At 29.5% G+C, this 23,753-nt stretch overlaps 1 protein-coding gene across 2 annotated transcripts; it reads right to left on the bottom strand.

Annotated features, from left to right (window-relative positions):
• Nucleotides 1–12,694: 12,694 nt before the first annotated feature.
• On the bottom strand, nucleotides 12,695–22,969 carry LOC101212521 (brefeldin A-inhibited guanine nucleotide-exchange protein 1). Of its 2 annotated transcripts, none has more exons than XM_004153707.3 (11): nucleotides 21,651–22,969; nucleotides 20,866–21,183; nucleotides 20,361–20,688; nucleotides 18,960–19,382; nucleotides 18,141–18,433; nucleotides 17,552–17,825; nucleotides 16,354–16,859; nucleotides 15,759–16,080; nucleotides 14,891–15,251; nucleotides 13,684–14,345; nucleotides 12,695–13,608 (listed from the first exon to the last, which is right to left on the bottom strand). In XM_004153707.3, the coding sequence occupies exons 1-11, from the start codon at nucleotides 22,691–22,693 to the stop codon at nucleotides 13,003–13,005; spliced, it is 5,136 nt and encodes a 1,711-aa protein (XP_004153755.1). In that variant the 5' UTR covers nucleotides 22,694–22,969; the 3' UTR covers nucleotides 12,695–13,002. The 2 variants fall into 2 exon arrangements, with proteins under 2 accessions (XP_004153755.1, XP_011658643.1); XM_011660341.2 differs by having other exon boundaries at nucleotides 20,866–21,205; nucleotides 21,651–21,820.
• Nucleotides 22,970–23,753: the final 784 nt, after the last annotated feature.

The raw sequence follows: 23,753 nt of genomic DNA, 5'->3' as shown, positions 1-23,753 counted from the left end.
AATTTTAATTTTTATAAAGCGAATAGTTACATGTTCGTGTATATAAGTCAAAGATAATTTTAAACCTAACAATATAGTAAATTGAACTGTCGTACTATGTTGTAATCGATTTTGATTTTAATTTGTTGTGTGTTAACTTTATATGATATTTAAATACTAAGTTGGCATACGTCGTGATCCTCCAAAAAAAAGACAATGATAACGGTTGGTGTCAAATTTTGAAATTAATTAACAAAAAGAACCTAACCTAATTTTGTGATAGCCATGGTGAATTAGTGTTATTGCACAAAGCATGTAGCCCTACCAGATTGAACAATGCTTAAATTAAGTACAAAAAATAATAAAGTGATTGGTTAATTAGATTTTGTTAGAGTTTTTTTAGTGATAAATCAACTTACTCTTAAGTCGACATTAAATTTTTTCCGTGTCTTCTTTAAAAGAGAATCTCCGGTCTTAGATTTTTTAGCTACTCTCAAATTCTCGTTATCTTTCTATTAGGCTTCGGACCTTGGCTAAACATGTTGACTTGGCCCTTGACTCAAGTCAGTTTTCTATCCATACCTATTTTCGCTAGCCTTAATTAAGTTATCGTTTATGGCTCGAATCTTCTTCTTTTTTAATTCAATTACATTCAGTTAAATGCTATATATTATGTTGATTATACCACCCTTTCATAGTATAATTAACAACAACAATAATATAGTATATAATCAACACATTTGCTTAATTTAGGTACTTTGTCCTATTCATTAAGCAACAAACGTTGACAACAACGAGTTGCTAAAATTTAATATCACATTATTGTTTACAAATATGGTGAGGAGAACTTTGAAACTATACTTAAAAAAAAACTTTATAAATACTAAGGAAAACACCAAAATCAATAATTGAATATGTAATTTAACTTTGTCTTTATCGAATACCAAAAATGGTGTAGGGTTTTTGGAGGTGCACTAACCTCATAATGGTAATGTGATAAGACAATGATAAGTCGTACCTACGTAATTTTGATATGTTTATATTTTGTCATCATTCACATGCATCTTAGAAAAATTCTCAAAGTATCATGCAACATAAAATTGTTTTAAGTTAAACACACTCAACTTGGAGTTTCGAATCGTTCAATTTGATTAGTTTGGTTTTTAAATATTTTTTAACCGTATTTTTTATATAATTTATCTAGATCTCTCTCATTCGGATGTGATATCGGTTCATTCACATATCTTTCCTGAAATTAGGCATTATTACAAAACCTTTAAAGATAAATATCAATCATTATCTACTTTACTCTCTCCATTTCTTACGTGTTCTTATTGTGTTAATTTTCTTAATATTCTAGTTTCATACGACAAATAAATGTTATTTCTTCGTTATTTTAAAAAGGGTATATCACGTACACTTCGAAAAAAAACAACTATTACACCAAAATGTACCTAACTAAACTGACATAAAATACGTACTATATTGTCATTTCGATCGAACATAGATTGAATTATCCTACAAATTAATAACACTTGTAAATACAAAATGAAAGAAAAATTAGCTCAAGCCCTATCAACACCTCAATGATTATTCTTTAAAAATAATAAAGGTTTTTATATTATGTTATAAATATTAAAAAAATAAAACGTGGTCAAAATCTTATAAATAACAACAGATTGTATGTGTACTTAATGGATATCAACTAAGTATTTAAAAATTATAAAATTAAACTCATCCATAGAAAAATATTAATATAATTTTATTATATTTTAATTTATTTTACTATTTTTAAAATGACTCTTAAAATTGTTAGGATTAATTGGATTAAGTTCACTTTGATATTATTTATTTAATTTATATGTTTGAGTATTATATATTTTTTAAATTAACCCATTTAGATATGCAAAGATTTCAAGAGTAATTAAAAAATGAACTTACACTTTGAATTAAATATAAATGGTTGGTTGTTTAAGAAATAGGGAATAACTTAGGTAGAGATACCATATTTTCTAAACCCATTAAAGTATTCAAACTAAAAAGAAAATTTTCTTATTTTCATGACATATTAGTAAAATTAAAATTTGATAAATACTCTTTTAATTAATTTTTTTTGTTATATTTTCCAAATCCAACAAATTATTAAAACTAAATATATTTACATAAAATTTGTTGCTAAATTATAGCTTCTTCTCTTCGATCTCTCTTCTCTTTTTTATAATATAACCAAATCACCCACCATATTATGTGCAAATCAACATTATTATTTTTATAATTTTGGAGTTGAAATTAAGATTAAAATATCAATGCAGAAAATGAATATTTTACCCAAAAAAAAAACCCACTCCAATCTTGGTTGTAATTATTAATTGTGAAGCAACCCTCACAATGTGTATACATATATATATATATATATTATATATATATTCAATAATTTATGAACACCATGTGATTCTTGCCAAACAAGATTGTATCAAGACTTCAAGAGATTTTAATTTATAGATAAATAGTTCATATGTGGCAATTTTTTTTTTAATAGAGAACATATTATAATCATATAACAATGATTAATTGGTTTATTAATGTCAAAAATGTGTTAAAGAAATTCTATTAATTATTGTTTGTTTTTTAGAGGAGATCGTGAGAGATTTAACCTTTAAAATGAATATTACATCTCCAAAATAATTTGTTTATATATATAGTACTTTTTAAATATTCATTTTATGAAAAAAATTATTAAATAAATAATATTTTAAATAAAACAATTTTAAATCTAAATAAGTTCTAATAAATCTTAAAATTAGTTATCTATTAGTTAATTGACCAAAACATTCTCCACATAAATTTTGGAAAAAAAAATTCACATTGTGCCTATCTTGAATTTAAAAATAAATTATTTGACTAGTTTAAAAAATATTTGAGTAAATTTAGTATTTGATAAAGTACACTAGAGTTTAGGGTTTAACTTTTATTAAAATAGTCTACATATCACTAAAAAAACATAAATAGGTATATTTAAACTTATGACTATTTACTGGAATCTTGAAATTAATAACACTTGTAATTGTGATATAGTAGAAATGAAATTAATTTAAGATATGAATTATAAGAGTCATTGGGTCCCTTAACTTTTTAAATTAATTTTTATATTTATCGGTAAAATTTATCTTTTAATTTATCGAGAAATTTTATTTTATAATTTTTTACCGTAAATACAAAATTATTATAATTTTCAAAACTATTACAAAACCTAAATTCATCCAATTATGTATAACATATTTAAGTTATAAATAGTTTAATTATTTCCATATTTGGTTAAAATTTCTTAATATAAAAGATGATTGAGTTGATTTTGAAAAGAAGAAAAAGAGAGAATGAAAATGTGGTGAAAAAAATTAATTATGAGAAGAAAGGCATGAAAAACGTGGAAACTTGGGAAAATTTATGATGGGACCAAACTTGTTTAATTTCTTTTGTACTTTCTCATCTCTTCATCTCTGTGATTAAAACTATTTATAAAATATAATACAATTTTATACGATTAATTTTTACAAATATAACAAAACATGAATTGCGTGTAAAAAATAAAGAAAATCTATGAAATCGACCCTTTTTTTCTTCTTAAATTACATATTTTCTTTTTTTCTATCTTTCATCAATTTTTCTTGGTCTTTTTCTCTTCTTAATTCACATATTTTTTTTTTTTCAAACTATTATTTGCTTCAGATTCATGTAATGAAATTAAATTTTTTATTTTTCTTTCGAATTTTTATTTAGTTGTTCAAGATCATGTGTCAAATATAAAAAATCGTAAAAAATAATCGTTTTGATTTTGGTTGCCAAATTTAAATAACCAAATATAAACGATTTTACCAAATACATTATTGCGATGGGTATCAATTAATCACAATAATATTTTTAATATTTTTTATTGTGGGTATGAGATCTTTTTTTATTTTCAAAATTATTAAATATCTTGTACCTTCGTTGTATTTTTTCACAAATCCAATTTTAGATTATATTAATTATTATTGGTCACTAACATTAATATTAATATTGACGTTGATATTGATATATACAGATAGAAAGAAGTCTTGTGTCACTTTTTTTTATATATAACTTATATTTTTGGTATATTTGTAGTTTTGAAAAGATAAAAATTTGAAGGACAAAATAGTTTAGTTGCAATTCTTTTGTAATTGAAGTGTTTTCTCCTATTGTTAAAAGTAAATAAAAGGATTTAAAAATGTAAAGTCACAATAATATTTCCTGTAAATTTAGATTACAATTATTGGAATTTGTTAACTTAAACGAAATTGATTTAAACTTTTTTTATATAAAAAAATTAAAATAAGTTAACTTATGAGAAAAAAGAAATTGAAATTGGGTTAACAAAATTAAATTAAAGTTATAAATCATTTACATAATAATATAGCAAAATTTATTAAATTCTCTATAGTTTATTAAATATTTGGTAAATAATTCTTTTTATTACTATTATTATTTTAACAATTTTCGTCTTTTAATTAAAAGAGGAAAAAACAAAGTTAAAATCTTCCTAAACTTTATTTTTATGTTATAATTTCAATTAATGCTTTGATGTGGATATATTAGGCTACCTTAATGACATTTTCCTAATTGATTTTATTTATAATTTGAGATTTGGATGTTGATTTAGCAAAATATTTATATGGAGTTTTCAACTTTGTTTGGTGATTCCTTTGACAACACAATCAATTTTTAAAAAAAAGAATGTAATCATTGTCATTAAAATTATAATTAATTTCTATTGAATATATTCGATTAAATAATTAGGCTTTATCTTTTCAATATATAAAATTTTATTTTTCTTAGTATATTACACCACATGCCAACTGTTTCAGACATTTTAAATATAACACTTTTTTTTATAAATAATTAAATAAATAAATGAATTGTTTCAAATATTTGAAATATATTTAAATTTAGTTCATTTAGGAAATTTTGTAATCTTAATTAGAAAATTTTGAGTTTATTACAATTTAGTTTTTGTTGGTTTTAAAATATTACAAACTAATTTCTATTTCAATTTGTTTATTGGATTTCAAAATTTATACTTTCAACTTTAATTTTTCACAAAACAATCACTTTTAATTTTGATGAACTAATTAAAATAATTAAATTTTACTATTTTTTTAATCTCTCTATTAAAACTAAATTTAAATGACACTTCATGATTTTTATAAAATGAGTTAATAGATATTAACTTCTAACACTAAACTTGAATTTGCAATGAAAAATCCTAAGATAAAGTAAAACTTCTCGAGATTAAATTGATGCACAACCAACACTTGAAATGTATAAAAATATTGAGATCTTGATTTTTTTTTTTTAATTTCTTTATAAAAATATCGATCAAATATTGCTTTCAATGAATATTCTCGAGAAAATTATAAGAACAATAAAATTAAAAGAAATAAGTTTAAATCAGTAAATAAATAATTCATTTTTTTCAATTAAGTAGACATTTTTATAACATTGTTGTTTATTTATACGTGTACCAATTACAATTTTGAAGTTTATTTGTTGTGTTTCGTGATCTTTGTAAAAATGTAATGAAAATATCGACTCACTTCTCGTATCAATATTAAATCCATGAAATCATAGAAATATCCATAGAAATGTAATACTATATATGTGTAAAACTTAAAGTATCTCAAAAATAAAAATACACCCGTTTAAAATTTAGAGATTAAATTGAAATAAGACTAAAATTGTAATATTTGAAATTAACCAGACTAAAATGATAATTATATCTAAAATTTAAAGATAAAAATATATATTATTTTTCATATATATATATAAATATTGTACTCTATTTGTGGGAGTTTGTATATGCAAAATAATTAATGTTTGAAAGTTAAGATAATATATTTGATTTACTAATTTGTATATAGAAATGAAATGGAAGAGATGAAATAATGTAAGTAACAAATAAGATGAATATTATTAATTATAAAATCATATTTGAAATAGTTTGATATAGTTAAGATAATGATAGATGTATTAGTTAAAAGTTTAGTTAAGTATAATTAATATATTTATATTCAATAGTTAATTAAAATTAACAATAAGGAATATCAATTAATTAGACTAAGGTATAAAACTCTCATCAGTTTGGAGAGAATAAAAAATGAATGTCATGTGAATTTTAATAATGTCTAATCTTTTTTAGATAACAATATCTTAAATTTTAAAGTATGAAAATTTGTGAAACAAATCCACAAAACCTTAAGTATTGAAGAATATTAATGATAATTTTCTTGTGTACTCCAAGTTTGCTTAATTATTAGTTCATAATTAGTTGGTTGTAGGCTCGTATAGTTTTGAAAATTTTATTTAAACATATCCATATATTAAGTGTTTAATTATTTCAAATAATAAAAATATTATTATTATTATTGTTATTGTGTGATTAGTATAACATAATTGATAAACTATTTACTGTCTATAGCAAAATTTTGATCTAAGTTCAAAGTCCAAAGTATCCATTTAAATATTTTTTATTTTCTTCTATTTATGTACATTTCTCTTTTCAAAGTCAAATCAAATTTTGAAAAACTAATCAAGAAATTGTTTTTGTTTTTTAAAATTTGGTTAAGAATTCAATTATTGTATTTAAGAAAGACGTAAATGATTGAGGTAAAAAATAGATTTAATTTTAGAAGTAAAAAAGAAAAAAAAAACGAAATTGTTATCCATCAAAATTTTAGGGTTTTTTTTTCTTTTTTGTAAAAATATATAATTAAAAAACTGAACTCATGATTTAACCAAAATAAGATATAAAGAAAAAAAACTAAGAAATCGTTTGGTTCGTGATTCATTTTTATTATTTTTATATTTTCAAAAAACGAAGCACCTTTTGAAATAATTCATTTTAAAAAACAATAAACTATCTTATTTTTTATATTGTTTTAAAAAATTGTCACATTTTCAATTAGATATTATGAATTTGAAATTCAAGTTTCAAAAATTTAAATTGGAATGACCAAACATGTTTTGTTTTTATTTTCCACTGCATTCTTTATTTTTTAAAATAATTTTTGGATCACGAACCAAATATATCATTACGTTTAACAAACGTGGAAGAGGAAGTGAGATAATCAAATTTCTTAATCATACACCCTAACAAATTAAACAACCACTATATTTATTATTTAATTTTCCTTCTAAGTTTCCTCCTATTATTTATTTAGCACAAATTATAATTAATTTGGTCAAACCCTATATAATTGTTTAGGCTGAAAGTCAATTGAGTCCAGACTTAACTTAATTTGTCAAATGAAACCTCAATTCTAAACCTATAAAGTTCACTGAAAACTCTATAAATAGATGAGCTTTTGTTAAGACTCATAAATTTTACTCTTTAGAAGACGAGAGAAAATTATCCAAATAATAAAAAACTTATGTAGCTGACCATTATATTATTTCTTAAAAGAACAAGTCTTTTGAAGATACAAACATTCTTTCGAGACTTCAACTTTAAGAACACTATGTATTCCACTTCCTCAAATCAAGCCTACACATTTAACTAAAAGATTAGAAGTACTAGATATCAAACCACATCCACGTCAAATGATCAACACAAACAAAACTCAACCATAATAATAAATTTTGAAGCAATTATGAAACGTCATTGAAAACGATAGCAAAGTTTAATGACATGTTTTATAATTTAATTAGTCTACTAATTTTGTTTCTATTTGGTTTGTGATATATATATGTGTATATATATTTATTAGTTTATTGCAATAAGTTTTCTAAAGTAAACAAAAACAAAGGGAACCATTTTAGACCTTACAACCAACAATGGGATCTATTAATTAGTTTTAATTTGTTTTAGTAATTTTAATTAGAATAATTAAACAACAATAATTAAGTTTGTTTTAGTACTAATATGAACTAACTTAGATGATTAATATATATATATATATATATATATATAATATATGAGTTGGAGATGAATTGATATCAAGTTTAGGAATAATAATTAATTATATAACAACATTTTAAAAAATTATAAATATAGCAACATTTTAATAAGTAATAGATCAATATTTGCAACATGCATTATCTATAAACTTCTATTATTGATAGACTTTGACAAATTTTAATTTTTTTTAAAATTTTACTATATACTTAATTATTTTGAATCTAATTATTATATTTACAACTAACCCTCACAAAGACTTATTGCCGTGTAAATAGTTTGTTCATTTAGCTAATTTTGAAAATTTAGTGAAAAGTTTATATATTAAAAGTTACACGTGGATGAATATATTTTCTTGTTATTATAATAATGTAATAAATAATACATACATTAATTAATATAAAAATAGTATCTCACTAAAGATTAAAAAATGATAATTTGTTAATTAAAACGTTTTCATTATTGTTATTTTGATGAAACTTATTTTTTGTTAAAAAAAAATATAATTATCTTTTAATTCATGATAAATAAAAACATATCATTTTTCACGATGAGCAAAAAAAAAAAAAAAGGTTTGAATGTAATTTAATTTTGAGATATTTTTACGATTTGGGATTGAAATCTCTAACAATGTGTTTGTAGTTTAATTTAACATTCAATTATACAACAACAAACAATTGAGAGTTTGTGACCAATTATACAACAATTGAGCTTTAAATGTATGAATACTTGAAATCTTTTTTTTTCTTTTTCTTTTTCTTTTTTAAGTGCATGTTTAATCTTTTAAAATTGATTACATATTTGATCCAATTACTTCCACTATCAAGAGCGGATTTAATAAGGGGTTAGGGGTCACATGATCTCCTTTACATTATCGATTTTTGTATTTTAATATTAATTTTGAAGTATTAGATTACAATATATATTAAATTAAGCTTCATTTTGCCTAAATTTTGCTTCTGCTTCAGTGAGTTCAAATCTCATCTACTACAATTATTTTTACGAAATTGTTTTTCTTCCAAATATCAATACGTTTTTTCTAAACTATTACAAAATAGATTTTATTCAAAACATGAATCAATTTCTTTTCTCAAATATCAATAATTTTCTTTTTCTAAATATCAAATTTCTTTCTAAATTTTAATGATTTTCTAGAGGGAAGATATCAAATTTCTTTCTAAATTTCAATAATTTCTCGAAAGGAACATAATTTGATTTCCTAAAAGAAAGATAATTTTTTTAAAAGAGAAAAAAAAACTCATATATAACCTTGACTTATTTTCTAGACCTCATTTGTTATCTAACAAAAAAAATTAAAAAATGCAACAAAATCAGTGATCCAAACTTCTACTCCTTCAACAATATTCTATAAAAAAATGTATTATTCTTTCTTTCTTATTATTTTTTTTTTTTGTATGCAAATTTTAAATTCACATATTTACATTAAAAAAATCATGTGAAAGTTATCGATCTTTCTTTATTACTACAAATGTAGTGAATGTTATTGGAGCATCAGTGAAACGTCGAGATATTTTTTAAAAATATTTTTAGTGTGTTTATTATATAGTGCACGGTGTTCCCTATGTAAAATTTCTAGATCCACCACTGTCCACTACATGATTATTTAATCTTTCAAAAATTGACTCATGAAATTACAAACTAAAATTGAACTAACTTCAAAGATATTCAAACCAAATACAAACACACAATAAGTCAATCGAACTATGCTCTTTTTCTCAGTATACTATAGTTATTATCAATGACAAATCCAAAAAATTTATTGACGAGGGGCTTGAATTACCTAAGTCTAAAGGTCAGAGCTAGGCAACACTTTTACCACTAGACCAACTTCTGATATTGATATTATTTCAATTATATATATATAAAGTGTATAAAATTTAACCTAGACTAAACTCGTCAGATTATCGGTGTTAGATGATGTGAGTAGTGTTATATATGAAATGTGTTAGATGTATTTCGGAACCACTAACTCAATACATATATTTCTTCTTCTTCTTCTTCTTTTTTTTTTTTGGTATTTATTAAATTGAGGAATTAATTTTGAGGTTAGAAACAATTACGTATTAATATCTTCCCATGATTAATATATGTGTGGTTTAGATTAATTCAAAAGATTACAAAATCTATTTGATTTTATTGAAAAACCAAAGTGAGGAATGAAAAACATTTTTCTCAATTTAAAGAATGGAAGAGGAAAATTGATTTGGGCATTTATGTAATTCAAAAGTATACATATATATATATAATACTTTCATATATATAACTCATTTTAAAAAGGGCTTTATATTATAGAAATAACCCCTAAACTTTTATATTTTGCTTTGAAATAATATCAAATATATTTCAATTTTCAAATTAAATGTGCTAAATAAAAACTCCACACTTTAATCTAAGACCAAAAATATTTTTTTTTCTTGAGAAATCGTTACAAATAGAAAAAAAATGGACAAAATATTTACGTAAAAGCAAGTGTCGCGTATTTTTGTTCTCTAGTATTTTTTTTGTCATGAAATATAAATAGTTATGCGTTTTTCTTTTTCTATTTTTATAAAAAACTCTCTTTTTCACTAAATTCTTTGAAAGTATATGAACTGAAATATACCAAATGATAACGTATAAAAGAAAAAAAACTAATATCTCACTATAATTACCATTTGGTTTTATTATTTTTCTCTAAATTTGTTTACTAGTGGTTTCATATTATTGAATTCTTAACCAAAATTTAAAACAAAAACAAGATTTTAAAACTATTTTTTATTTGATATTTTTAGAAAATATTGATACATAAGAAAGCAAGAAATTTATAGAACGATAAGTAAGCGTTGGGTATAATTTTAAGAACTGAGAAATGGAAAGATTGTTAAAGGAGAGAGGTTGTGAGCTTAAGAGAAGAGAGGAGAGGAAATTGGACACAAAATCAAAGGGAAAAGTTGTGGCCATGTGAACATGTCTGTGTCCTTCAAACCTAAAAAGGCATATGAGAAAAACTAACCAAATCATTGAGCCACAAACAATTTAGAGGTCATATATAGTTTTGGAAGGTAAATGATGTGGATGCATGGCTTGATTGAGATTAATAGGTAACGAGTGTCGTTTGATGAAAGTCGTGTCAGTTTCTTTGAAGGTCTTTATCTCGTTGGATCTTATGAATTCTAATTTGTTTAACAATTTGACTTTTTATGGAAGAGAAACTTGATGTAAGTTTTCTTCCATTTTATTTATTTTTCTCTTCTTCGACCTTCTTGAGTCAAAATTTTTTTCTTACTTCCGTTCTCAACGGTGAGGAAGGATAATTATACTGAGTAGCAATTTTAGAAATAATAATTAAGTATATAGCAGCATTTTTTAAAATTCACAAACACAGGAAAGTTTATCTGCGATAAACTTTTATATCTAATAAATGTATAGATAAACTTAAATTATTAATAGACTCTGATAAATTTTACTATATATTTAAGATCTAATTGTTATATTTACAACCGTGAATTTCTTACAAATATGTCTTTGGATGTTTTGATTACTGGTGGGTGCTTGTTTCGATTGGAATGAATTTTCATTTTTCTTAAAATCAATGTAATTGGTGTTTATTTTTTCTTTTTTTTTTATTTATTGTCTTTTTTATTGATTGGACGACAAAAGGAAAAAAAATTATATCAATATCAATGGGATATGAAGTTTTTGTAGGATAAAAAGTTTACTAAAAATGTATTTGAATTTAAGGTTAGTTTAAGAATTTTTTTGTTCTTTTGTTATTAAAAAATGAGTTCATAAGTTACACTTCTCGGTAGAGTTTTTCTAAATGTCAAGTTTATAAGCACTTGGTTTTAAAACTAACAGATAAAATATTTTCAAAAATTTCAGATCTCTCATTGATATTGTGGACTATTCGTCACTACTATTTTTTCTTCTTTGCGATTTATTCATCTTCTCTTCCAAATTTTTTCAATTCTTCTCTTTTGCAATTTATTCATCTTGTCTTCCAAACCGGTAGAAGTATGATTAGGATATGTTGTATGTTTTAGACCAAATTTCTCAAAATACATTTCAAAGAACTAATTAGAATAGATAGTTAATCAAAATTTAAAAGTAAACAAATATTATTGAGCATTTGTCACAACTTGTAACCTTACCTAGTTTGTACTTTAATGCAAACTTGGAGAAGATATCTAGGGAGCTTGAGCTCCAAATTTTTAAAATGTTTAGTTTGAATTAAAGCTTAACATGCATATCCTAAAAGGAGAATACTTGTGACCTCGAGGCACCAAGAGGTAGCTTGTCTTAATTAAAGATTGAACATAAACACGTGATTCGCATCTACTTAGAAAATAGACATTAATTTAACTTCAACATACATATCCAAGAATGTGAATGTGTTGCAATTTGAAGCCTTGAACAGAAGCTAATTATGATGATTATTCTCGTTTTAAAGAAGAATAAATTACTTAACTAAGAAAACATTCCTTGAAACATTTTTAGTGCATATGTCATATGTCAACTCATTGCCAAGAATAAAAGAACTTCATCACGTATGAATTCACCCTAGGATGTAACCATTTTGCCTTGATACATCGAACGAACCAGCAAACAAACACTCAACTAATCAAATTCACCTCATCTTAACCCATGATGTTTCATTCTCACTCAAAATAATAGTAAAGTTCGTACCGAACTGTGGTGGGGAGGTGGGAATTTGCAAAAGAACAATTGTTTACAATATAGCTCAAATGCTCATCAAAGGAACCTTTATTCAAGGAAAATTTACAAATGCCAACCATATATTATATGGGAGTTAGAACCCAAGAAAAAAAGGGATGCAAAGGGAAGAAAAAAACTCTCGATTTTATATTATGAATATTAGAACATACATCTCCTCTCTCCACTAGGCAAAAATTTTGGGACTTGACATATTCTACAAAATAATGTGGATGGCTCCACCCTCAAGCCAACCTAGTTAAAGATTGATTTACAAGGGAATGCTAAGTATACCACAAAGAATTTATATATTTATATGTGTGTGTGTATATATAATCTTATTATTGCATAATTATTGGCCCTATACATGATTGAAATATGATGCTCAAAACAACCTGAACTTCTCCAGAGCTATGTTCACTCCTTACAAGCTCTACCAACAATGGAAAAAGCTGTGGAACATACCTTTTAAATAGGTCCTTTTCAAACCCGCATAGAACCCGCAGTGCTGAGACAACTAGAGATGTTCGAGCAGCCAGTTCCTCCTTCCTTGCTGCACCCAACGGAAGGATCCAATGTTGTACAGGCTGGTTGGTTTCTTTCAGCTCATTCTGTGTCCCGGTGCACTTCAAGTAGATATGCAAAATTTGTGCACAGACAGTGACAAGTTCGGATTCAATAAGAGTTGAATTAGAGAGCAACGGGTTATTGGCTAGCATATTCTGGAGAAAGTTGAGGTAGCTCTGGTAAGACTCGTTTTCGAAGTGAACCATGGGTGGGTCAGATATCTCTAGGATGGAGCAAGCTTTCTGTAGCTTCTTTTGAAGGACTGTGTCAGAATTAAGTTTCTGGGCATGTGTGGAAATGGAAGAAAAGATCTCAAGAATGATGGAAATGTTGCCTTGAGAGAAAGGTTGGGTATGGTTCTTGTACAAATCAGTTATGACCTGATCAGAGAAATGTGACAAAATGTTATATTCTATCAAAATACAACATTTTTGGAATATGAGAAAGAAGCTAACCTGTAAGACGAGGAGTTGCATTGAGATATGACTCTTCATTCTCGAAACGATATAGGAGGCCGTTTGCAGATCATCATCATCAAAACCATCGGTTGACAAACCTTGATCTGAAGCTGCATCCACGTCATAACAAGATTGAGAGATCCCGGGAACATTGATGTCATCCATGGTCCTCAGGACCTTGAGAAATCCAGGCACGGTTAATGTGGCAGCTTCCTTCAAAGCAAGAAAGATCTCTCTCCACTCGTTTTCGGTAAGCCTGTTAGCCAAGTCGCCTGCCAAACGCATTAATGCAGCAACACCAGTGCTGGCAGGACCTTGGATTGGACTCCTAATGAATCCCGTAAGAATCGCCACCACGCCGGGTAGTTGAGATCTTATTACATTGAAAAAACTAACAAACAGATCTACTAAACAATCTGCTGCCACTGCACAGGTATCAGAATCCCATGTACTTCCTTCTGTGTATTTGTCGTTTTCATCCATGTCCACTTCTTTCTTGTCATGTAAAGAATTGAATATGGGGAAGACTACGGAATTGATAACACCAACCCAGAATTGACGTGAGAAAAGATGACCATGATCTTTGAGGATATTAAAAAGTACTTCCAAAGAACTTTTTCTGATGGGTGATCGAGGATCAGATGTTAACTTTGATAGCCCTGAAAGGATAAAGGAAAAACATTATGTAGATCCAAACAATGTGCGATGGAAAACATGTAATGGTGTGTTTGGAGTGATTTTAAAATACTTTTGCTATTTTCAAAATCCCTTAAACATACTTTTAATCATTTAAAACCTTTTTTTTTAGTTGAGGCAAATTCCAAACAACTTTTGATGTATGAAAATTGTAATTAGAAGTAAAAATTAAATATTAAATTGATTTTGAGGAGTAAAGTGGGTGTTTCGAATTTCGGAGTAATTTTGAAGCTGAAAAGAAGTGATTTAACCATTTCAAAATCAATCTCAAACATGTACTAACCGGTAACCCGAACAGGTAGATTTCAAAGGAAATAGTGTCACCCAAAAAAGGAGTGACAACAGCTGTGATATAATATAGAAAATTAATTTTGATCATAAAAGTTAATTCACATAATAAAAACTACTAGACAAGTGCATCTAAAAGTGAGTTCGCATAACAATGTATGTATGGTAAAAATAAACGCATATCTCGTCTAGCCAAAATCCAGTATTAAAGCAGTGTTACCTGCAAGTAAAGGAACCCAATAGGAAGCATAATCATCCTTGTCAGTGGGCGTGGGAGTGGGCGTGGGAGTGGGTTCATCTGGAGAATTGGATGAAACATTATCTCCAGCCATCTCATAGCAAACGAGTCCCCCTTCTGCAAGTTTTACAGCACAAAAGCGAAGGAACGCAATGGCATTGAGACTGACATCACTATTAAATCTGCTATTTGTAAAAGTAATCAGACATCGGACACAATCGGTAAATGTTGTAGTTTCGGTCTCAGTTATGTAAGGAAAATATTCTCGAACTATTTTTTCCATGGTTTCAAAAGCCAATAAGACAATATTCTTCCGCTCGTCAGCAGCAGCAGCAGTGAAAACCTGAGATAAGAGTTGAGTACAAGGTGATTGAATTAGATGACGACTCCATTAATACACCTCATAAAAATAATCACAATTGGGAGGGAGAAATCGTAAGATCCAGTTTATTATTTAATATTCCTCGTCTAAAAGTATACACCATATAATATGTTAAAGAATTAACAAAACCCAAAACCTGGCTCACAAAGGAGGGGGGCAAAAGCACACGCACACACACACAACAGTACACCCTATTATAATAACAATAAAATAATAGAAAGGTTAAATCAATCTGAACCTCACAGCTTAAATTTTAAAATAGAGTAATTTGAACTTTCAGTTCAATTTTTAGAATTGAAATCCCTCCCCTACTAAAATTAACAGTCCAAGAGTTGATAGTAAAGTTGGAGCTAACAGAGAGAGGGAACTAAGATTTAAAAAAGGGGATCTAAAAAAATAAGATTTTCCGTCCTAGCAATAAATTAGTATTGTGACACCCAAATTTTACTCCTGATGTTCTCTACGTACCATAAAAACACTTTTCCATCCAGATTTCACATTATTGACCCGACTGAGAACCATCTGCGAAATGCATCGAACTATCAATTCCCTAATTTCTGTGGAGCCGCTTTTCTGCATAACTATTACGAAGGGTCGCAGAAATTCATTCTGGAAGTTATAATTTGCAAGCTCCTCACGCTCCAAAAATTTCATTGCGAGCTGCCTCAAAGAGTCCATCACAAATATTGCAACCGAAAGGTTTTCTGACAAGCCAACTGATACAAAGAAATCAGAAAGAACATTCCACATGCGAGACCACACCAATCTGATACGGTTCATGTTGTAATGCCTGCAAAAGAAACAATGGTGTCAGGTGATTTTCCCATTCCATTTTTAAATGTAAACTAGTCAAAGACACTGCAGAGGCTCGCACATTAAGAAAATGTGAAGCATTACCTAAACTGACGATTTTATTAAGAAAAGGATATAATATGTGTCACGGAACCCTATGATTCAAGAAAAACCATTATATAAGTACTTTCTTAAACCTAAGCATTTCATTCTTTAAGGAAAATTGAACACTATGCAGATGAAGCGAAATCAAGGCAAAGACAGATCTTACGCCACTTCAACTAATTTAGTGAGGCTGAACACACGTGGGTCTGTAGGAGACTGCAACTCTGCAATAGCAACTTTGCAAAGAGCCTTCACGAATGCTACTATCGCTTCACTGTTCAAGCTTTGACTATGAGCAAATACGTGGTTCAACTCAAAATTGCCTATTTGATGGAGCAAATGCAAGTTTGAAATTAGGTGGTTAATCTGATCAGGAGTCACTGGTCCTGGAGAAGAATTTGCTCCGAGAGAGGTGCTGTCGTATGAACCTCCACGAACAACAGCCATAACAGCTGGATTTTGGAGACTTCCTTTTCTCTTCAGAGATGATAAACCTGCCGTCTTCAGAGCTTTTTCTTCAGTTTCAATATTTGATGTGGTCAAAAACGATGCATCAGATGGTGCACCCTCTCCCAATAATTGTAAGTTTTCAATTCTAGAGAGACATGTAAATATGTGCTCCCATGCCTCTTGAAGAAAATCACCATCCTCTATGGCAATCGATATTATAGCCTGTACATTGCATTGATTCATAGCAGGAAAAAGATCATTTATTTTGTAGAAAAAAGAAAAAGAAAATATCCTCACAGACTTGTAAAAATTGACCATACAACAAAACATATAAAACCAGACTAAGTAGCTAAATCTTCACGTATAATTCAATATTTTTTTTATATAGAAACAACTTTCATTGAGAAAAAATGAAGAATACAAGGGCATCCAAAAAACAAGCCCCAAAAAAGAACCCCACTAAACAAAAGGTTTCCAACTAGGTAAAACAACCTAGGTTTTGCTCATGTATATACCTCATGTACTTTGAGCTTTGGCTCTTTATTATTATCATTAAAGAGATGTTTTCATTTCAAAAAAAAAATGTAGCTAGCTCTTCACGTATAATTCAATGGGATCTGAGAAAATGAACGAATCCATAAACTATCATCCTGCCCCTTCGAAGAAGGCTCATTTCTTGACACAATGTTTGCACATCAAACTTGATTTAGCTAGTTCAAGAGTTAGGAGATGTTTGATAACCTACGCTTCACTGTGGGAAAATGGGCATCCGTTTAATAGCCTACATGAGTATATGGGCTACCATATTTTAGCCCTATTCTCAATTTAGATGGGTAGCACAAGATATCCCTTAATAGGGCAACTGTTTTAGAGGAAAAAACCACTATCTTTTTTAATGATGAGAATACACATACCTTCACAGCTTCAACGTTTTTTTGTTTCATATCTGCAGCACAATGAAGATAGGTAAACTTAGCCATGGATGTCACAAATGCGTCCCGTTGAGTCTGCAAGCCCATGACAGCTGTAACATGCACAGCATACCGAAAGCCTAGTAAGCATTGAGAAGTAGCAAGCTTATCATCACTTTGGTCAAGAGTCACACTGAATGCCGCCAACATAGGACCCCAGAAAACTTCCACCATAAACCTCAATATTGTTACATCCGTCACAGCGTGATAAACAGATCTGCAAATACAGAAAAACTAAGTTCCTAGTTTTTATAAGAAGTGTAAGTTCCTAATCTTTAAGGTGCCTAAACCAAAAAAATAAAATCATCTATTGACAAAGTATACAAGGCAAACCTTAGATAAAAATCCACAAGGAACCAACAGAAAGTAAATGAAAGTCTAATATAGATAGAACCAATCATAAACCACCAACAAATTACAATGGAAAACTATTGCCGCAATTAAATAAATTTCTCACAAGCAGATTGAAATTCAACTAAGAATTTTTTTTATATAAGAAAAATATCAACTAAGGTTTCATTTCATAGCTTACTCAGATTTTCCAGATTTCGCCTTAAACTGCTCCTGTATGTGCCTTATAAGAAGCCCATTTGCACCAACAGCTTTTTCTTCTGTCTGCTTCCAAGAAACTAAATTGAGTATACCATCCAAGCCCAAAAGTTTGTTGATGCTAGTTGCCTGCTTACTTTGTGAAGCAGAAGAATCAGAATTCATCTTAATTTCATTCCTAACAATCTGATCATAAAGAGCACCAAGATACTCGTCGGGTAAGTCCTTGCCGTCATCAATTCCTCGATTGTTCCGAATAAAATCAGCTTTTGTCATCTGAATATCCAACCAAAGCACAATAGAAGTCAGAAAGATATCGAAGTACATAAAAGTCAAAGAACTCAAGTATCAATGTGTAAAGAAAACTTAGGCGTGAAAAGCAGCAATATTTTATAAGTTTCAGAAATTGTTGCATGCATTCACTAGTCACCACACAAGGAAAAGTATCCCAGAAATCACGTTTTACAAATTTTAACAGGTAATAAGTCTGACAATATTACTTCGTGAAATCCTTCACTGGGCAGTGGGCATACATAAGCCACCTTTCAAATCTCCCACATAAAACAATAAATAAATAATTGCACTTTTGTAGTCAAAATGTAAATAATGATGGGGCAATACTGTTCTCATGAGAAAAGGGCAGGCATTATTTAAGGAGATTATATGAGAACTCCAAAGTAGGAATAAATAAAAAAGACTTACTTTACAGAATAGGGTCATAGAAGTAACCTAAATATTATCTATAACTTACAAGCAGGCTACTAAACCAATATGCAATCAAATGCACAAGTTAGAGTCAAACCTTTTCTTTCACCATGTTATTATGAGCATCTGTGTTCAGCATGATTACAGAATAAGCAAGAACATAAGCAGTATCTGCACTCGTAAATGAATCTGGGTTACATTTACAGTACCGCTCGGCAAACTTCTCCATGATCCGATCAATCTTTTGTGCTTCTCCTGGTAACCTGAAGCCCCGCAGGAAAAACCTTATTGCTTCGCCAAAGTCCATCACTTTAAAATTAAAGGAATCAACATAAGCATGCATAACTTTCAAAGGGAATTCCTCCCTTTCACCCAAATAATCACCAATGACTGTTTCATTCAGGCCGTTTGTATTCTTGAGAAAAGAAGCCACCTCTTCAGGAGAACCACCAACTTTTTTTGTGCTGATCAGAAACTCAATGCCCCTGGAAGGTTTCCTATTGAACAGCGAAATACCTTTCTGGACGTAAATCAGGAAAGTTGTTAGAACAAGGCTAATTACCTCTGATATGAAATGTGTTGAAAAAATAGAATATATGATGAGTATTTTGTAACACCAAACAATATTTGAGGAAGTTGTCAATACAAATAACAGCAATAATTAGTAAGGAACAAAGTGAGAAAAAAAAGTAGGATTAACCAGATGACAAGCCACAGAGGAAAGGCGAATAACAGGCTGAATTTCCTCCCTCAAAAACCCCCAAAGTAATCAATTACACAAGAAGGCCTCAACTATTGGACACCACCCAAGCAAACCATCATCTACACTTCTCTTCCTCAAGAACAACTCCCCCTTTCCTTTGAAGATAATGGAAGAAATGTGATCTATAACCAATGCCAGAGTTCCCAACTGTAAACTCACTCTAAAGGATGTCTTATATTCCTTCATCTATAGTTAGTTTCTCTTTACTCATGAAATGGTTTCTCGCCAAAAATAAACAAACAAATAAATAAAAGCCATCAACAATAACAACTTTCATCTCCAATATCTTCAACAACTCATCAGATTTTTTGGCTCTCTTCAAAGCTTTACATTGGTGTAATTCTCCATTCACTAATTATAGCCTCTAATCATTTTTTTCTTCTCCTACCCCACCAAAGAAAACAACCTCCTAATAAATTGCCATTGCCATCATACGATTTATCATCTTGTCCTAAGTTGAACCTTCATACTTCCAAAACAGAAGTCTAACTAAGCGGTCATGGGTTCAATCCATGGTGGCCACCTACCTAGGAATTAATTTCCTATGAGTTTCCTTCACATCCAAATGTTGTAGGGTGGATGCCCCGTGAGATTAGACGAGGTGCGTGTAAGCTGACTCGGACACTCACGGATATCAAAAAAAAGAAAAAAAGAAAAAAGAATACAAGTCACCACTCATCACCGACCCTCAACATAAATAAAATGTATTAACAAGAGATTAAGTAATGCTCAAACCTGGAGTTCGATTTTGTAAGCTCTCCTTTGCTCAAGGGTAGCAGCATCTGAGAACTCAGAATTTCCATCTGATTGGAGCTCAGAGTCAACAGCAGCTGTTTCTTCCCCACTTATTTGATTCTCAGGTGATGCATCGCTCTCAGAAGTTTTGAGAATATTTGTATCGTCTAGCTTCATTTGTTGGTCCATCCAAGTTCCCATTGATTTAATGATGCTTACTAAACACTTAACAGATTCAAGCCTAAATGTAATATCCTGTGCTGGAGACAAAGTCGTGGTTGAACCAGAAGGCGGTCCAAGAGCAGTTTTCAAAAGGCCATTCACAATCCTGGCAATATGGCAATTAGGTATGACGTTAACATCACAATTCAAACACCACACTATCCCCCCCAACCCAAAGTCGAAGAAAGTCACCAACCCTTGAGAAAACAGTTGAAAATCAAAATTATATATCGAGTCAAACAAAATCAACACGTATAACAAAGGACATGGACAAGTGCGGTACCTCTCAAAAATGTTTGGAGAATCAACATCACAATCATAGTTGACAAAAATGTCCACCATAGTCTGTGAATCTTGAGATATCTTATCCAACAAATTGAGCACGGTCATCTTCTGCAAGAAACTAGGCTGAAGTACATTCTCAAGCACTCGGAGGACAAGCATGGGAAAGAAGATGCCAACTTCTGCTTTTAATCCTGATCTAAATTTTGTCAACAAGCTAGTAAAAATACAACATTGCAGCTGGAAGATGGCCATCGCCGAGAGAGCACTGTTTTTCAATAATGATAAGCAAAGAAATTGCTTGATAGCATTGAGAAACCTGAAACCAACAGTGACAGAATCTGTCACAGTTTATCCAATCAACAATAGCTTACTACAAAGTACTCAGACAAAATAAGAAGTTGTGATTTTGGAATTACGTCCTGAATGTGGCATCCGAGACACAAGATAACTTTTTCCCGTAACTATAGGCTATAGCCTAGCTCAAATCCTCCGCAATTGGGAGGCTGTGTAGTTATAGCTTCATTTGAGATGTCATATGCCATAAGAACTAAGAAGCTCGAAAATGTTACAGATTTCTCAAAACAAAATAAGACAAAATTCTAGGTTGACTGCTAGAAGTCATTTTCCCCAATGAAAAATACCTGGCTTAGTAACATAGTATTACATAACTAAAAGGTCGAAAATTAATTTGGTCAAAATTTTGCATGAATAGAAGTTCAAGTCAGTTCTATAGACATGTACAAAAGTGGCAGTAAAATAATCAATGAGAAATGAAATGCTTACCTCTCGTTTGAGCGCCAAACTGGACCTGCATTGTCCATAACCACCTTTAACAGTTCCAGAGACAATATTTTCCCTCTTATGAGGATCTGATCATCTGGGTGCTCCGGTGATGAGAATTTCATTGACAATTTACACAAATTCTTAAACAAATGGAATCCATCCTCCCTAATCTTACTACAAACATCTTCCGTTTCTCCTATATCAGATTCACCTTTATTGTCAACTTTCAATGGTGAAGCATGGCCATTCTGCAATTTTGCCGAAAACTCGTACAATTTCTTGTCCGCAATCCCTTCGCTGGCATCCATTACCTCATTAATAAAGTTCTGGCAAAAATATATAGAATTTCCTTCATTCAAGTTCTTATCGGTAAATTCCAATAATTCACTCACAGAAATTATCCTCATCGGAGCATCCATGGAGTCCTCCTCCACTCTACTAAAAACAATGACCATTACTTGACCTAAAACAGATTTTGCACAGATCTGATTCGTACCACTTAACCCACCGAGATACACATTATAACAAGTCCGAACAACATTAACCAAACAATCCCCCCGGATCAAAACACAAGGGCATCGAACCGCAGAGAGCAACACTCTTAAAACAGTGAGCTCAATTCCTTCATCACCAAGACCTCCCGACTTACAAACAGACTCGACAATCTTATACACAATGGAACTAGCATTAGAATTCGCATCACCATCGGGCCGCTCGATCTCCCCACGGAAAAGACCGCGGGAGAACAATTTGAAAACGCACTCGAGCGCAGGCTCAGCAACCTTGACATAGGCAGCATCAAGAGCCAAAAGGAGAGGTTGGAGCACAAAGTCCGCATCAGCAGGTGAAAGTCCAGCGAGTGGGGAGGTTGGATCAGGAGGAACAGCCTCCGCAATAGAATCAAGCTTATCAAGAACAGATTTACAAGAAGAAACAAGATGAGAATGCTTACGCCAGGCTGCGTTCTTGACAATCTTATCGAGAGAAGGACCGATGGCACGGCCGCATCTGGAGGTGCCACCTAGGGTTTGAGAAACCGACATTGGTGAAGAAGAATGGAAAAAGGACACAGATCCATTCAGGGAATCATAGTGGGGAAATGGAATGGAAGAAAGAGGAATTGGGAGGTATAGGAAGAAATCAACGCCTAATTCGAAGGTGAATCTGTGTTGATTGGAAGTGATTTGTTCATGGATTTTAGTTTTCTTTCCTCTCTCGATTTGTTGCCAAGTTGGAAGGCATGCGAGTCGAAACCTGTTCAACAAAATCACACAGAAAAGAGAGAAAGAAGAAAGAGAAGAGAAAGAGCCGATAATTCCGTAAATCGGAAATTTTTACATCGAAGTGTAACGCAAACGGTTGGATTGGACTCACGTGCATCACACGCGCCGGCTTATTAAAAGTTTGATACGTGGAGGAATATTTCTTTTTTCTTTTTAATAAAAAATCTACAAAATCACCCTAATTTAATTAGCTTTTAAAATTTTATTTATAAATTAAATTACTATTAGAGCTCTAAATTACGAAAATATATAAATGTTAGTTAAACCAAGCTAATAATTTGTTTTATATTTATCTCTTGTTGATGAAAATTCAATGCTATAAGTTTAATTAGCATAAATTGGTATCATTAACTTGGAGATTAGATTTAATTTTTCTTCTTCATATGTTATTTTTAAAAATGACAAATTACAAGTACCGCCCGACGAAAATTCAATATTATGAGTTTAATTGGCATATGTTAATTTTAAAAATGAAAAATTAAAAAAGTCACCTAAAAATATGTTAATAGTTGCAATTACATTCTCCAACTTTCAATAACAACGATCGGACCTCTAAATTTCCAAAAAAGTTAAAATTGAACTCTTAAGTTTACAATAATTTTAAAAATTAAACAAAACAAAAGATAAAAATTGAATACTCAAGCATACGTAATAAATACAATTATGTAAGTTTGAGGATGCAATTTTAAAAATTGAAAAAGTTCAAAGACTTAATTTTCAATTTTAAAAGTTTAAAGGTATAATTGAAACTAATACAGTATTTTAGAGGTGGTTTTGTGATTTGTTCCAAAAAAAAATTACAAAAACAACAAGAGATGTG

This window comes from Cucumis sativus, chromosome 7, assembly GCF_000004075.3.
Source record: "Cucumis sativus cultivar 9930 chromosome 7, Cucumber_9930_V3, whole genome shotgun sequence".
In the NCBI taxonomy this organism is placed as follows: Eukaryota; Viridiplantae; Streptophyta; class Magnoliopsida; order Cucurbitales; family Cucurbitaceae; genus Cucumis; species Cucumis sativus.
The sequence above is the reverse complement of the archived record's forward strand: the minus strand, read 5'-3'. Positions and strand labels throughout refer to the sequence as shown.